The sequence below is a fragment of the Rhinolophus sinicus genome, linkage group LG11 (genome assembly GCF_036562045.2).
Source record: "Rhinolophus sinicus isolate RSC01 linkage group LG11, ASM3656204v1, whole genome shotgun sequence".
In the NCBI taxonomy this organism is placed as follows: Eukaryota; Metazoa; Chordata; class Mammalia; order Chiroptera; family Rhinolophidae; genus Rhinolophus; species Rhinolophus sinicus.
In genome coordinates, this window is record NC_133760.1 from 8,944,116 (window position 1) to 8,959,080 (window position 14,965).

A 14,965-nucleotide genomic window follows, 5' to 3' on the forward strand; every position below is an offset into this window, starting at 1 on the left:
AAATTACTTTTTTTTAAAGCCAATCTGTTGCAAGACTCTACAGGGCTAAGTGAAGCGAGTGATGTGGACCACCATACCACACCGCTGGAGCCAAACGAAGAGGTGAAGCTTCACGATAACCCCTAATTCTCAGACTTTCCTCAGTGGCGCGGTGCACAGGGTACGACCCTTCCCCACGTGAGCCGGGAAGCAAATCTTCAGTGGTGTGCGGTCTACACCACCCAGGTGGGAGCGCACCTCCGTGTATCCCAGCACGACTCATGCCCTTAACTATGTACACCCAATAAAGAAATCTAGTCCAAATCATCTAAGCCATTCCCAGAGACTAGGGGCAGTCCAATTCCCTCACCTTAATCTAAGTTCCCCCGAGCCTTTTGATGTGTCCTCCCTTTTTTGGCCCAGCTCCACCAGACTCAGTAGTTGGACAGCTACCCTTCCACGTTCTAAATCTGACTTCATCCCTGTGGGGTACACTTAAAAAACAACAAAAACAGGCAGATTTTCCTGGAATAGTAGTTGGTTCTTTGGCAGGAGGGGAGTATTTGGGAGTATCTTCCGGGTGGTTGAACTTTGTAACTTTTTAAATAAACAATTTCCCACTCTGAAATTTGCCTTCTTTATTCCCAATGCAGCCTACCCCACCCCCTTTCAGGAACTGGAATGAGGCCCACATTACTATAGAGTTTAGAGATCTGTGACGTAGAGCACTCCTTTCTTTCTTTCTTTTTTTCGTTTTAAGCACTCCTTTCAATGGGATCTAGAACTCCTGAGGTTGCAGAATTTTACTGACTAGACCCTGGAGGTCCCAAGAAGCCAGAGTTGCTTGGAGCTTGACTCAAAATTCCAAAGGAGTTCCAAACTCTATGAGGCCCAGAGATCCGGAACAGCTAGAGGCCTGGGAATCTGTGGATAGGCCTAAGGCAGAAGGTGACCACAATGTCTTTATAGCTTGAAGGTGTATGCAATAATGTCACTACACCTGAGCAGTGCCTCAGCCTGCACACCTATCGGAGTCTGTAGCTGCGACACATAGAAGTTGGCCACGTCCAGGTCAGTGGCTCCGAAGTGGGCGGTCACGTGCACACCCTCATGCAAGGTGAAGCTGACCTGGCGACCCACCATGGCCAGCAGGCTTCGGAGATAGCGCTCCCGGAGGGCAGCTCGGGCCTGCTGTTCCTGGGATTCCCGACATTCATGAATTACAGAAGACTCCGGGGTTTCAGGAACCTCTGGCTTCAGGGGGGCCCTGCGTCCATCAGGGGCAAAGCCTCGACTCAAGCCATCAGGGCCCCGGGGGAGCCGGAGCACAGGCACAGGACTGGCCAGTGGAGTCTGCATTTTCCTGGCTGTTGGGTGAAGAAGAAGAGCAGGGAGCCATTTCATGGGGAGGTGGGATGACAGGAAGAGTGAAGGCTGCAAGCCAAAAGCTTATCTACCACAACTCAACTCAGCCTGCGCAAACGCAACTCCTGAACTCCTCCTGAAATCTGCATCATCCCTCCACCACTCCCACTTCCCAGGAACAGGCACCACCGTTCATGAGGCCCAGGAGAGCAGGAACTTCTGTCTGCTTTTATCACAGCTTTATGCCCCAGTTCCTAGCCATAAATATGTGCTGAAAGAACCAACCCCCACCTCCTCTCATCTCTCACACACAGCCCATCCAATCCATCAGGAAATGCTATCTCCCCAGTAAATTCCCCATCACACCAAAGCCAGCTTGAAAGGACCCCCACTGGCCAAACCTGGCGGACACCTTCTCTAGGCATCAAAGCCAACATGTGCAGTAATGGGACAGACACTTGTGCCTCTTGATGTGATGCACAGAGAAAGACAGGACACAGTGTGTGGACTGGACACAGAATGGATTACTTAATCTAATCATGAGGGACAATCAATCTAATCAAATTGAGAGACATTCTACAAAAAAAACTAGCCTGGATTCTTCAAAACTATCAAGGTCATAACAGATAAACAAAGGCTATATTCACAACCTAACACTTCTCACTCTCTCAAGTGCTAACATTTTGGTCCAGCCACTATCACTTCCTGCCTGGACTATTAAAGTCAACTCCTCACTGCTACCCCAACGCCCTCACCTTCTACCTTCACACCCTCCCCTTGTCCCCACACTTAGGCAGAGGGAAATGAGTCAGATCACATCCCTCCCCTGCTCAGAGCCTTCAGGTGGCCTAAGTCAAAGCCAAAGTCCTCACCACAGCCCTCAAGGCCCCCATGCTCCAGATCCTGCCAGCACCCCCTTTATGGCGCACTACCCCAGCCACGCTGGCCTCCTGGCTGGTCTTCTAGCACGCCTGCGCAGTCTCTCTCTCAGGCCCGGGCACTTGCGGTTCCCTCTGCCTCTATCTCTTTCTCCCCTTCCCTGACTTCCGTCTTAAAGATCTGCCCCTCATCCCTCTCCATCCCCTCGGTCAGTTTCATCACTCTGTGCACACAGACCCTCTTAGACATGATATTGTACATTTATTGTTCTGCTTATGGTCTTTCTCCTCTGCAAGATGGCTGCCTCCCCACAGGAAGTGATCTTGCTTTCCCCCCCCACATATCCTCAGCTCCCAGAACACTGAGTAGCACAGAGACCTGGAGATTAAGCTCCCAGGCTGCTTAGCTGGGTGACCTCAAGCCAGAGACAGCTTCCTCTTCCATTGTATGGAGAAATAGTACCAACTGTGGCCTCTGCTTGTTATCAGGATTCAACAGGCTCAGGCAGAACAGGGCCTGATACATACCAGGTTCTCCATAAAATTTAGTTACAGTTGTTATTAGTATTGCTGTGTGTCCTGGGGTAAACTGCTTAACTGCTCTGTTCCTCTGTTTCCCCATCTGTAAAATAGGGATGATAAAAAGACCTACCTCCCAAGGTTGTCATGAAGACTAAATGACCTAACAAAGGTACAGTGTTTAGCACTTGCCTGGAACATGGTAAGCACCACTGCTATGATGTTGATTGTATATAGGGAAATGCTGGCTTTGGGGGTCGGAGGAAGAAGAGAGAAGGACCTATCTTTCAGGCAGCTGCACTTCTCTCTGTGGCTTAGTCCCCTCCTCTCTAAAGTGACTAAATGAAGTGACTGGCAAGTATTAGGCACACAGTGTCCCATCCCGGGGTCACTCACGGTCTAGAGGTGATTGAGATTGTCCTTTTTCTTGTTAGACTCTTCCTGTCTCTGCAGCTCCTGGTCATAAAGGACCCTGCAGAGAAATGTGCCAACGCTGTAGAACAGGGTTTCTCAACTTCGGTGCTACTGACATCGGGCTGGATCATTCTTTGTTGTGTTGTGGAGAACTGGCTGGTGCACAGGTGTAGGATGGCAGCAGCACCCCTGGTCTCTTACCCACTAGATGCCAGTAGTGACCCCTACCCCCATCCCAAGTTGTGACAACCAAAATTGTCTCCATTGGTGAATAGCATGGTATGAGAATTACATCTCAATAAAGCCATTAAAAAAAAGAAGGCTTCAGATATTGCCAATGCCCCCTGGGGGACAAAAAAAATTGTCTCTAGTTGAAAACCAGTGACGCAGACAAACAAGTATGGGGAGAGAGGATAAAGATGGCTACTGAGTATGTGACGTAGTCACAACCTTATTGAGTACCTGAGAAGCGCAAAGTAAAGCTACACTGCTACAGGAGTCAGCGCCTCCCAGACTAGGGAAGATGGAAAGGGCCGATACAGCATTGTGCTGGTGCAGCTATGGAGGAACATTTTCAAATCCCTGAGGGGCGGGTATCAGGACAGCCCCAAACAGGGCAGTTTGACAGAATCCAGGAAACTGCTAACGCTGGTCATTCCGTCCTTCCACCCATGAAGAGGGCCAGTGGGAGACTCTGAGCTGTCTGCCTTTTTGTACCTCTTGAATTCTGTCCCATGTGTTTGTATAACCTATTGAAAAAAGTTTTAAATTCTGATTTTAAAAAGTAAGGGGTGTATTGTAACGCTTCCATGTCCCTTAAAAGATGTTAGATTCCCATGTGCGGGGCTGGCCCTGTGGCTCAGGTGGTTGGAGTACTGTGCTCCTAACCCCCAGGTTGCCAGTTCAATTCCCACGTGGGCCAGTGAACTGCGCCCTCTACAGCTAAGATCATGAATAACGGCTCTCCCTGGAGATGGGCTGCAGAGATCTGCGTGAGCTGCCACGGGGCTGCTGTGGGCTACCGTGTGCTGCCAGGAGAGGCCAGCATGAGTGGCCACCAGGCTGTGTGCTGTGGTGGGCTACTGTGAAGCCATCGTGAGTGGCTGTGAGCTGCTGTGAGCAGCCAACCGACTGCCTCAGCCGGGGGAGCTCAAGGCGAATAATACCAGCAAGGGCCAGGGAGCTGTGTCCTACACAACTAGACTGAGAAACATGGGCTTGAACTGGAGTGGGGGACAGGAGTGGGGGGGAGAGGGGCGGAAGGAGGGGGGAAAAAATGTTAGATTCCCTCGCAGGAATCTGAACTCCCTCTCCTATTCTTATAGTCACCCACTCCCCAAACTTTTCTGTTCCCCGACCCAGACCTTTCCCAGGCACCTGTGTAACTAGTTGCTAAGTCCTATTGATCAGACACCCCCAATGGGGACTCAAATCATATCCTTATTAGCAAAAGCCAGTGATTTTCTCTGTAAAGGGCCCCGACAGTAAGTATTTTAGGCTTTGTGGGTCACAGGGTCTCTCACAACTATTCAACTCTGCCATAGCAGCAGGAAAGCCATAAACAAAATGTAGACAATGAACATGGATGTGCTCCAATGAAACCTTTCTTATTGAAACACTGAAATTTGAATTTTATATAATTTCACAGGCCACACATTTTTTTTTTAAGTTTTCTACCACTTAACACGTTGCGTACGGATCACGAGAATCTTCACGAGGGATTTAAACCCCACCGTACACAACGTGTTAAAAATGTAAAACTCACTCTTAGCTCATGGGCCATGCAAGACGAGGTGGCGGGGCCACAGCTTACCGCCCGGGACAGAGGATAAGGCTGTGGAGGCAGGGAGATCCGTGGGTTCCAGCCTGATTCACCACCAGGGATCCCAGCAGGTCACCGCAACGCGACCAGCAGCCTCCCTGAGCAGGTTCCTCATCTGTGACATGAAGCATAAAAAAGATCTCCTAGGGTGTTGGGAGAAGGAAGAATCTCTGGGGGGAGGTTGGTGATTACACAGGCAAAGGACATCCGAGGGTCCTAGATTCCTGGCTTTCTCTACCACCCACCTTCAGTACATCAGTAAAGCTTGTCAGCTCCACCTTCAAAAATGCATCCAGAGGGCCGGCCTGGTGGCTCAGGCGGTTAGAGCTCCGTGCTTCTAACTCCGAAGGCTGCCGGTTCGAGTCCCACATGGGCCAGTAGGCTCCCAACCACAAGGTTGCCAGTTCAATTCCTCGAGTCCCGCAAGGGATGGTGGGCTGTGCCCCCTGCAACTAGCAACGGCAACTGGACCTGGAGCTGAGCTGCGCCCTCCACAACTAAGACAGAACAACAACGTGAAGCTGAACAGAACCCTCCACAACTAAGATTGAAAGGACAACAACTTGACCTGGAGAAAAGTCCTGAAAGTGCACACTGTTCCCCAATAAAGTCCTGTTCCCCTTCCCTAATAAAATCTTAAAAAAAAAAAAAAAATGCATCCAGAATCTGGCAACTTCTCATCACCCCCTACTCCGCCCCCTCCTTGGGCCAGCGACCAGCACCTCCCACCTGACTATTGCAGTTGCCTCCCCACTGGGCTCCCGGACTCCATCTTCACCCCACAAGCTCTTCCCCACAGCTGTCAGAGGGATCCTGTTAGAACTAAGTTTGATCACATCCTTTCTCTGCTCCCACCTCACCCAGAGCAAAAGCCAAAGTCCTTACAAAGGTTACAAGGCCTCACCTTTCTGACCTCATCTCCTGCCCCTCCACCCTTTGCTCACTGTTGTTGGTCCTTGAACACGCCAAACTCATTCCGACCTCAGGGCCTTTGCATGTGCTGTTCACCTAACACCTAGGCAGTGGTGCCTAGGACCCTCTTCCGGATGGAAGACATATATGTATTTGCACATACATGGCTCACCTTCCTCCCTCACTTCACTCAGGTGGCTGTTCAAACACTACCTTTACAGGGAGGACAATAGTAGCCCCTTCACCCCGCATTATCTTTTCTTCATAGCACCATCACCTCCTGACAAAATGTATTTGTTTTCCTGTCCACTGTCCTGCCACAGAATATAAGCCTTTGAGAGAAGAGACATGTCTGATTACTTCACAAGTCCATCCCAGCCCCATGTACAGCCTGGCATACAGGGGGAGCTCTGTAAATATTTGAAGGAATGTAAAGATTCACCCATTCACATTATCCGAGTGCCTGCTCTGTGCTCGGTCCATGCTGGGTGGTGCTGGGGACACAGCTGTGAGTGAAACAGCCCAGCCCTGCCCGGTACAGTCCAGTGGGTGACACAGCCTTATCTCTAGACAATGATGACCCAGGGTGAAGAAGGATGGAATAATGGCGTCCCAGGACCTCAGTAGCCCAGAGGGGATGTCTGGCCCAGCCTGGGGGGTAGTCGAGAGCTGGTTTCTAGGAAAGGTGCTCAGGAGAGATCTCTCTGATGAGGTTACCTGTGACCACAGACCTAAATGGAACAAGGAATTGAGCTCTGTGGAGATGGGAAAAGCCTTCTAGTCAGCGGGAACAGCAAATGCAGGCTATGGAAGGGTGACTCAGACTTAGCAAGGAGGCCAGTGGCAGAACATGCAGGGGCCTTGAGGGCCATGGTGAGAACTTGGGTCTCAATGCTGTGAGACGGGAGCTATGGGAGTTTCTGAGCAGAAGAGGGGCAGGACCTGATTTCGGGTTTGCACAGGATCCCTTCTGCCTGCTGCGCAGAGAATGGACGGTGGGGGATAAAAGGAGAAGCAGGGAACTCAGGGAGGAAGACACTGCAGTGGTCCAGCTGGATGAAGAAGGTGCCTAGAATGGGTGGGAACAGTGAGGGTGGGAGAAGTAGTCAGATTCAGGTATATCTTGAAAATTGAGCGCCCTCACTATGTGCTGATGGACTGAGGGAAACAGCAGTCAGTGGAAGGCTCCCAGGTTTTTGCCTAAAGGGGAAACCACAGTAAATGGGATTAATAGGATATATTCATTTTCTGATGTATTTGACCACTGCACTCCAAGCTTAGTCAAGGGTCATCAGCCCCCAGGGGTTTCCCCCAACCTAGGTTAACACTTGAGTGTTTTAAGAGAAACAACTTGGTCTCTAGGATTAGTACTTAATAAAGGACGGATAGAAATTAAGCAAGTGGCCAAAGAATTACATTAAATCCCTGGATAAAACAGAATTCAGGGTGGGCCAGTACAGGGCCTTGGTCTCTCTGTTATGGGGGGGGGGGAAACAAATGGAGATTTTGTCATACTAGTGCAATCCGCATTTTCCTGAAAAGGAAACTGGAGCTGGGAGATGTCAAACCATTTGCTGGGTGCAAGCTGGTGAGTGGCAGGAAAAGCAGCAAACCCAAATGGGTTTGACAACAGAGCGAGGCCATCGCCCCTGCCCTGTGCAAAAGGGCAGGTGTTTTTAACCAACACTGATGAGCCCTTGGAGGTTTGGAACCAAGGTGTGACCTGAGAAGAAACTGGTTTAAGGAAGGTCACATAGGATGTGCCCAAGAAGTCAAAAGCAGGCATTATCCATCCAGTCTCCCTGGTGACCAGACCCTAGAGTCCTTTATCTTTTCAAGTCTCCAAGACAAGGAACAACATCCAAATCCATCCCCAACTACTCGGAAAATTAATTAGTTTGACCCAAGAGCCCATCACTTGGGTCAAGGGCAGGGGAAGGAGACTTACAGACCTCCCTCTTTGGAGCCTCAGTGCTCAGTTTCAACAAAATGAGAATGGATAACCAGTTTCGCGGACAAACGTTTAGTCAACTCTTCAATTGCCAGGGTAGGGAACCAGCAGAGTTACCCGGTGAACAAGGAGGCCCCTAGACCTAGTTAAGGTGGTGGCATGTCCACACACCGCCATGGGCTGCCCCGTCTGGATGCAAATTAGTTCAACGGAGCCTCCTGAGAGGGTCAGAAACCCCAAGCGCAGGGCCCTTTCCCTCCCCTCCGTCCCCTGGGTTGGTCAGTTTGCTTTCAGTTCCTCCCTGACCACCCATCGCTCTCCTTTTCTTATACTAAGTAGGTGCTCCGGGCCCCCAGGCGTCCACTGACCACCCAGCCCAGAGCTGGACGTTCTTCCCACCTCCCAGCTCAGATTAGGCCGGTGATTCCACCTGGGGAAATGCGGGGATCTGCTGATTGCTGCCGTTATTACTGTTATTACCGTAGTTATTATTTTCCGCTCCCCGACTCCCCACTCCACCCCCAGCGCGGGCTGTCCCCGCTCCAGCGTTCCGACCCGAGTCCCCGGTGCAGGGGTTCGGGAACTGGAACATTCCCGCACCCAGCACTGCAGGCGCGGACCCGCCTCTACCCACCACTCGGGTCTTGTCCGCGGGGTGGGAGACCGGGGCTCGGGCCGGGAGAGACAAAGTGCCCGCCACCAACCACCAACAGCCTGCGCTCACCGAGGTCCGCGCGGCTGGCGCCCCCACTTCCGCCGGCGCTCGGCTGCAGTGGCTCCGGCTGGCAGCGCGCCGCCGAGCCTGCGTTCCGCCCGCCGCCGCCGCCGCTGCCCCACGTGGTCGCCGGCGGGCTCGCGGGCTCGGAAGCAGCACAGCCCCGGGACATCACCCTGCCGGGGGCATGGCCGGGCGCTGGGATCTTATCCACGGTCTGCGAGGTAGTGGCGTCCAGGATGCCCATTTTACAGAAGAAATGAGACTCAGAGAGCGGTTAAGGACAGAGCTTGGTCTTTGCTCCCCCACCCCCCTACACGTGCACCCTCCTCCCCAACACCACCTTCCCTACGTGAAACCTTGAGATCATGCTTTCGGTAGCCAGGCACCAAGAAAAAGCCTTGGAGATCAGCAACTGGGACGGACCCGAGGCAGTCATTTTGTCTTGCAGCCCTCCCTGCAGCCCTATTTTACAAAGGAGGAAACTGAGGCCCTGAAAGGCAGAACGGCTGGGCGGAGGTGCTGTGGAACCTCCCTTAGACAGCATTCACCTCTTCAACACAGTCGCTAAGACTGAGGCCTTGTGGGCCTCTGCTTCCCACTAGATCCCCAAGGTCTAGTGCCTGGCACACAGGCCTTCTGCAAGTATCTATTGAAAGAATGTGCACAGCAGGAGCTCAATACATATTTGTTGACTGAACTATGAAGGAATAGGGCTGAACTAATAAGGAATATGAAGGACTGAACTATGAAGATCCTTTAGGACTTGTTGAGTGATGTAAAAGTAATAAAATAAGGGTAGTGGAATTGAGGGAAGCAGGGTTGGGGAGCCTCTTTAATTGGGTGCTCAGAGAAGGTGGCAGTGAAGAAGCCAACTCAGGTAATAAATGGGGAAACTGAGGCCCAGGAGGAAATGGGACAGGCGGAGGTCATGGAGTATAAAGTGTAAGGCTTTCAACAGGGCGTGGTTACTTTAGATATTGTGGTCAGGGAGGCCCTGGGCTTGCAAGAGGACAATTGAGCCGAGACCTGAATAACAATATGAGGAACCCTGGGGCCTGGAGCAGCACTCCAAGAGATTAGCATGTGAAATTCACTCAGTGCTGGGCTGGGTACACGTGGGGGAGGACAGATTGGCCCTGACCTCAGGGGCCTTGTGTGTGTGCTTGGGGAGCGGGAGGACAGTCAAGAAAGTGTTCTGTATTATGATGTGGCTGATGCCAGGAAGAAAACTTGTAAGGGTTGGAGGGTGGGGCAGGGTGTTGATGCCACTTCAAACAGTGATCTGAGAGAGCTTCTTTGAGGAGGGAAGTTCAAGGAGGCCCGAGTGAAGGGAGGTAAGACAGTTGGCTATTTGGCTTTCATGGAGATTCCAGGTGTAGGAGCAGAGCAGATGTATATGACCCCAATCCTCTTCCTCCCAAACCCCTCCCAAGGCTCGAGTCTCCAGAAACCAAAAGACTAAAGTGGTCAAAAGGCCCTCTTGGAGCTGATCTCATTTTCTCACAGAATTCAATCACCCCCTCCTTCTCCCTCCCCTCCCCCGTCCTTGTTATTCTTGAACACAGAGGCTGACTGGCTGGCTCCTTCACCTCCCTCAGGTCTCAATTCCACCATACCCTTCCCTGGCAGGGGAAAAAATTGAGGCCCCCATCCCAGTCACCCTGTCTCTTTATAACCCTTCTTAGATTTATTTGGCTCCACGTAGCACTTGTCACCCCGGAAGGCTCTTTGAATTTTTACATGGTTAAGCTAATTGACCGTCGGCTCCCCAACCGATAAACTGGAGGAGACCAAGCAGGGATTATCGTGTTCGGTTCACCGCTGTACCCAAGACCTGGCGCACAGTAGGCGTTCAACAAATGTTTGCCCAGTGAATTTTTACTGTAGTGCATTTACTGAAAGAGTCCATATTACTGTTAGGCACCTAGTTAGAAACGTGGCCCCTACCATTTTCTCGATTGGGGGTGTTTGTGAGGACCCTGTGACTCAGTTTCACCAGCCCTAAAACGGAATCCGGAATGGCTGTTTCTATGAGCGGCTGTGTGAACTCAGTGTCATTAAGGTGTGGTCACTAAGCCAAACGCAGTGGGCACTGCCCTGATTGAATTCGTCCAACCGCGGTGCCCCTTCGAAGCCTAAGGGTCCTCTTCCATCAGGCCCCGCCCCAGTGGGCGGAGTCACGGGCTGGGCCAGCACGTGTAAAAGTTCGCGGCCAGTCGCCGCAGTCACTCACCTGAGCGCCTCGCTGTGAGCGCACACGGCTCGCGTGTCCTCCGCCCGCCAGCCCGCCAGCTCGCCCGGGCCGCGACTCATGTCCCGCCGCAAGGCCGGCTGTACGCCCCGCCGAGTAGACCCCGTGCCCGCCGCCAACTCTGACGACGAAACGGAGATGCGGGACCTGGTCATCGATATGAAGCCGGAGCCAAACCCTTGGCTCCTACAGGTTCCGGGGCTGGGGCCCTTCTCCCCAAAGGAAGTGCCGGCGCCGGGGCGGTTCGAGGGCGAACCCTGCCACTCCCCCGGCCCAGTGCCCGCCGGCAGCCTCCACGCTATCGGCTCGCAGAACCAGTGGGCACGGTGGACGCCTCTGATCCTGAACCCTCAGGGTGAGCGCCCCCTGTCCCGAGCCCCACCACTCTCCCCTTTCATTCTCGGGTGGGATCCCCTCCTCCGGGCACCGTCCCCCGCCCCTACTCCTGCCGTATTTCCGTTGCTGGGTCCTGGCCTTCTTCTGACCTTCGGGTTTCCCCTCTCCCTTGGAACCCCCAGCCCCCATTCTGGCCCCACCCCACGCTCACCACCCGCTTCCTCCCTGCAGACCGCCAGCCCTGGACCGACAAACACCCAGATATGTTGACCTGCGGCCGCTGCCTGCAAACCTTCCCGCTGAAGGCCATCACTGCTTTCATGGACCACAAGAAGCTGGGCTGTCAGCTCTATAGAGGCCCCAGCCCTTGCCAGGGCTCAGGTGAGTAAAGCCGGGATGCAGACCCCTCTCAAGTTCAAGGGCCCGGCTTCCTGTGGGTGAAGGGGCTGAGCTGGACAGGCGGGGCAGTGAGCACTACTTCCCCTTTCTCGCACCCCATCGGGCGCAGCCTAGGCGTGGCCTGGGCCTGCCCTGTCCTAGGGCTGGGACTAGTGGTGGTGAGGGGTGGGGGCGGGGCTGGGCAGGGAGAGAAGGCGGCACACAGGGTGTGGCCAGCCCCAGAAGACTGGTCTGGGGATTTGCCACACACACACACACACCCCCAATCTGGTTTCACTTCTCCTTCCCCTTGGCCAGAAATAACTGGCCAGGTGGCTGGACCAGAGTGGCAGTAGGGGGGACCTCTGGGGAGGGCAGCAGCCTGGGGGAGGGGGGTTGAGGCCAACTGGAGGGAGGTGTTGCCACCCCTTCCAACTCCTTATCACTTGTTTGAGGTGCTTGTGCATTTGCTCAGAGCCAGGGAAGGGGCTTCTGGCCTCCCCACGATGGAATCTCCCAGCCGGGCTTGCTGGGAACCCCCTGGTTTGAGCCAGGTCCTAGTGTCTGGGCATCTGGGGCGGAATTAAACCGTTAACATGGTACTAGACCCATGGTGAGCTTTTGGTCAGCGTCAGCTACAGGGCTTAGCCAAACCTATGATTTCCAGCCCCCAGCCCGTGTGCTCCTGGGATTTTTGGGAAATGGAATTATGTTCAGGGAGGGTCCTGTAGTGAGAAAGGAGTTACTGTGATGGAATCAACTGCAGAATGGGAGCAGGGCGGAGCTGTGATGGGATTATTGGAACAAAAACACTGAGACTCCTGGAATTGGAGAATTATGGGCTCAGCTAATGTTTACTGAGGGTTTACATGGACCCATGTAACAGCTTTCGGCTGTTCCCCATTCGAGGTCACAATAACGGGGGACCTAGGAGGGAGAGGACCCCCTAGGTCCCCCGTATTCTAGCAAATGTGGAAACTGAGGCTCAGACAGGTATTTCTTGCCCATGTACCACAGCTAGGGAAGAGAGCCAGGTCGAAGTCAGGCTGGGGGACGCTCTCCAGCTCCTGCCTGTGCTCTTGACCCTGGTGTTGTATCAGGAAAGCCACCTCCATCCAAGACTGTCTAACATTTGAAAAACAATTGCAAGTAGATCTAGGAAGTACTTATTGATAGTGCCTGGAGGGCCTAGAGAAAATATCACATTTGGAAGGCTCTCAACTGGGGGTCCATGCAGAGGGTAGGGGATCTCGCTTGCTACCACCACCACGCTTCAGTAGGTGGCTGCTAAGCCTTCTTCCGCATTCTAGACCTTGGACCCCTTTTCTGTAAGGCATGGAACCCAGGAGTGTGGGGACTGACAGAAACCCACTCAGTAATCAAGAGCAGTTTTTATTAAACCAACAACCTTTGAAAACCTGTCTCCCACTCCCCAGGTTTCTGGATTAAAACCCATGGTCCACCCCTTCCAAGTTATGTGACCTTGGGGAACTGTCTCTGCCTGTTTTCCCATCTGGAAAATGGAAGTCTTATTTCCCATCTTGAAGGAAAGTTGTGAGAGCTGAGGCATGGCCCAGCACCTAGCACACTGATTTTGGTCACCTTTTCAGCGAGGACTTCCTGACACCCCCCAGTATAAAATAGCGCTACCCCACCCCATCCCTCACTCTGCTTTAACTTTTCATTCTTTTTGAAGATTTTCCAAGACGGAGAAAGAAAACCACCCTCACGTACTTACCATTCACTCCAGATTTTCCTGCTTTTTGTCTGTCCCCCCACCTCAGCTTCCCAAGGGCAGGGAGTTACTGTGTGTTCTCTTACTGTCCTCTTACTGTGTTCTCAGGCCCTGGAATAGAGCCTTTCCCAAAGAAGGTGTCCAACTGGCAACTGTGACCTGCAACTAGTATTATGCCTTTTACCCATCACACTAACACTCGCCCCTTCTTTATGCAGAACTCAAAGACCTGAAGGCCTTGATCTGCCTCCGCTGTGGCCAGCAGTTTGAGAGGGCCTGGAAGCTGCTGTGCCACGCCCAGCGGGACCATGGACTGTCCATCTACCAGACAGAACCTGAGGCCCCAGAGGCCCCACTGCTGGGCCTGGCAGAGGTGGCTGCCGCTGTGTCTGCAGTGTCTGCAGTGCTGGGGCCAGAAGTGGGGGCCAAGGGCCCCAGGGCAAGCAGCCATCCCCGGAGGATCCCCACCTGCCCAGTTTGCATGAAGACCCTCAGCTCCTTTAGCAACCTCAAGGTGCACATGCGTTCACACACAGGTGAGCGGCCCTACGCCTGTGACCAGTGTCCCTACACCTGTGCCCAGAGCAGCAAGCTCAACCGCCACAAGAAGACCCACCAGCAGCTGCAGCCCCAGAGCCCCTACATGGCCGATGCCGGTCAGGAAGAGGCCTCAGCCACCCCTCCAGAGCCAGCTGCCCCTCCAGAGCCCGCCGCCCATGCTGCGGCCCCAGCTAGCACCATCCCATGCAGCGGTGGTGGGGAAGGGGTCGGAGCTGCTGCCACAGCAGGTATGCAGGAACCTGGGGCTCCTGGTGGTGGGGCCCAGGCGGGCCCTGGTGGGGACGGCTGGGGAGTCGCCATCAAGGAAGAAGAGAGAACTGACCCTGCCCAGAGCCCAAAGATGTCGCCCAAGAAGACGCCAAAGCCAGTGGGCAAGAGCCGCGGGTCTGGGGGCAGCTGTGAGTTCTGTGGGAAGCATTTCACCAACAGCAGCAACCTGACAGTGCACCGGCGCTCGCACACAGGGGAGCGGCCCTACGCCTGCGAGCTCTGCCCCTACGCCTGCGCCCAGAGCAGTAAGCTTAACCGCCACCGCCGTATGCATGGCCTGGGGCCTGGTGGCGCGCGCTTCAAGTGCCCCCACTGCCACGTACCCTTCGGCCTGCGGGCCACCCTGGACAAACACCTGCGGCAGAAGCACCCTGAGGCAGGCGGGGAAGCCTGAGTGGCGCGAATGGCCTCCCTGCTGTCCCTGGTGCCACTGCCACCAGGTCTGTTGACCTTGTCCTTAACCTGCTGTGAATAAATCCTCCCTCCCCCTCGTTACACCCGTGTGGACTCTTTCTTGGGGTATCTGAGGTGGGGCAAGAGGCTTCCCGTCCTTGGGGTGGACGGCTGGACAGACCGGTTTAGAATGAGGGGGTGAGGGGCAAGGCCAGCCCCCAGTGCCTGGGGCACAGTAGGACTGGCACAGAAAGCCGTGCTCCCGGTTCCCGGTGTGGGCGAGGGCGGGGAGAGGCCTGGACCTGTCACCAGAGGCCCTGGGCAAAGTCCTGGCGCGTCCTCATGTGGGTGCTGAGCCCTTTTCCCACCGAATCAACCCCTTGCCCTCACTGAGCTGCAGCCACCCAGACTCAGGCCGGGCTTCCCATAAGGACAGCACTGGCGCCTGTCCTCTAACCTCAGCAAGATCCCTCCCAGCTGGCC

General features: G+C 54.0%; 2 protein-coding genes across 8 annotated transcripts; one reads left to right on the forward strand and one right to left on the reverse strand.

Annotated features, from left to right (window-relative positions):
* Positions 1–602: 602 nt before the first annotated feature.
* On the reverse strand, positions 603–10,929 carry GEMIN7 (gem nuclear organelle associated protein 7). Of its 7 annotated transcripts, XM_074314158.1 has the most exons (5): positions 10,792–10,911; positions 5,223–5,474; positions 4,969–5,092; positions 3,138–3,213; positions 603–1,346 (listed from the first exon to the last, which is right to left on the reverse strand). In XM_074314158.1, the coding sequence occupies exon 5, from the start codon at positions 1,336–1,338 to the stop codon at positions 943–945; it is 396 nt and encodes a 131-aa protein (XP_074170259.1). In that variant the 5' UTR covers positions 1,339–1,346; positions 3,138–3,213; positions 4,969–5,092; positions 5,223–5,474; positions 10,792–10,911; the 3' UTR covers positions 603–942. The 7 variants fall into 7 exon arrangements, with proteins under 7 accessions (XP_074170259.1, XP_074170260.1, XP_074170255.1 ...); XM_074314159.1 differs by lacking the exon at positions 5,223–5,474 and having other exon boundaries at positions 10,792–10,929; XM_074314154.1 differs by lacking the exons at positions 3,138–3,213; positions 4,969–5,092; positions 5,223–5,474 and adding exons at positions 8,475–8,772; positions 8,915–9,020 and having other exon boundaries at positions 10,792–10,923.
* ZNF296 (zinc finger protein 296) lies at positions 10,870–14,584 on the forward strand. The gene is made up of 3 exons (XM_019754820.2): positions 10,870–11,164; positions 11,377–11,526; positions 13,477–14,584. Exons 1-3 carry the CDS (start codon positions 10,870–10,872, stop codon positions 14,481–14,483), a joined length of 1,452 nt encoding a protein of 483 aa, XP_019610379.2. The 3' UTR covers positions 14,484–14,584.
* Positions 14,585–14,965: the final 381 nt, after the last annotated feature.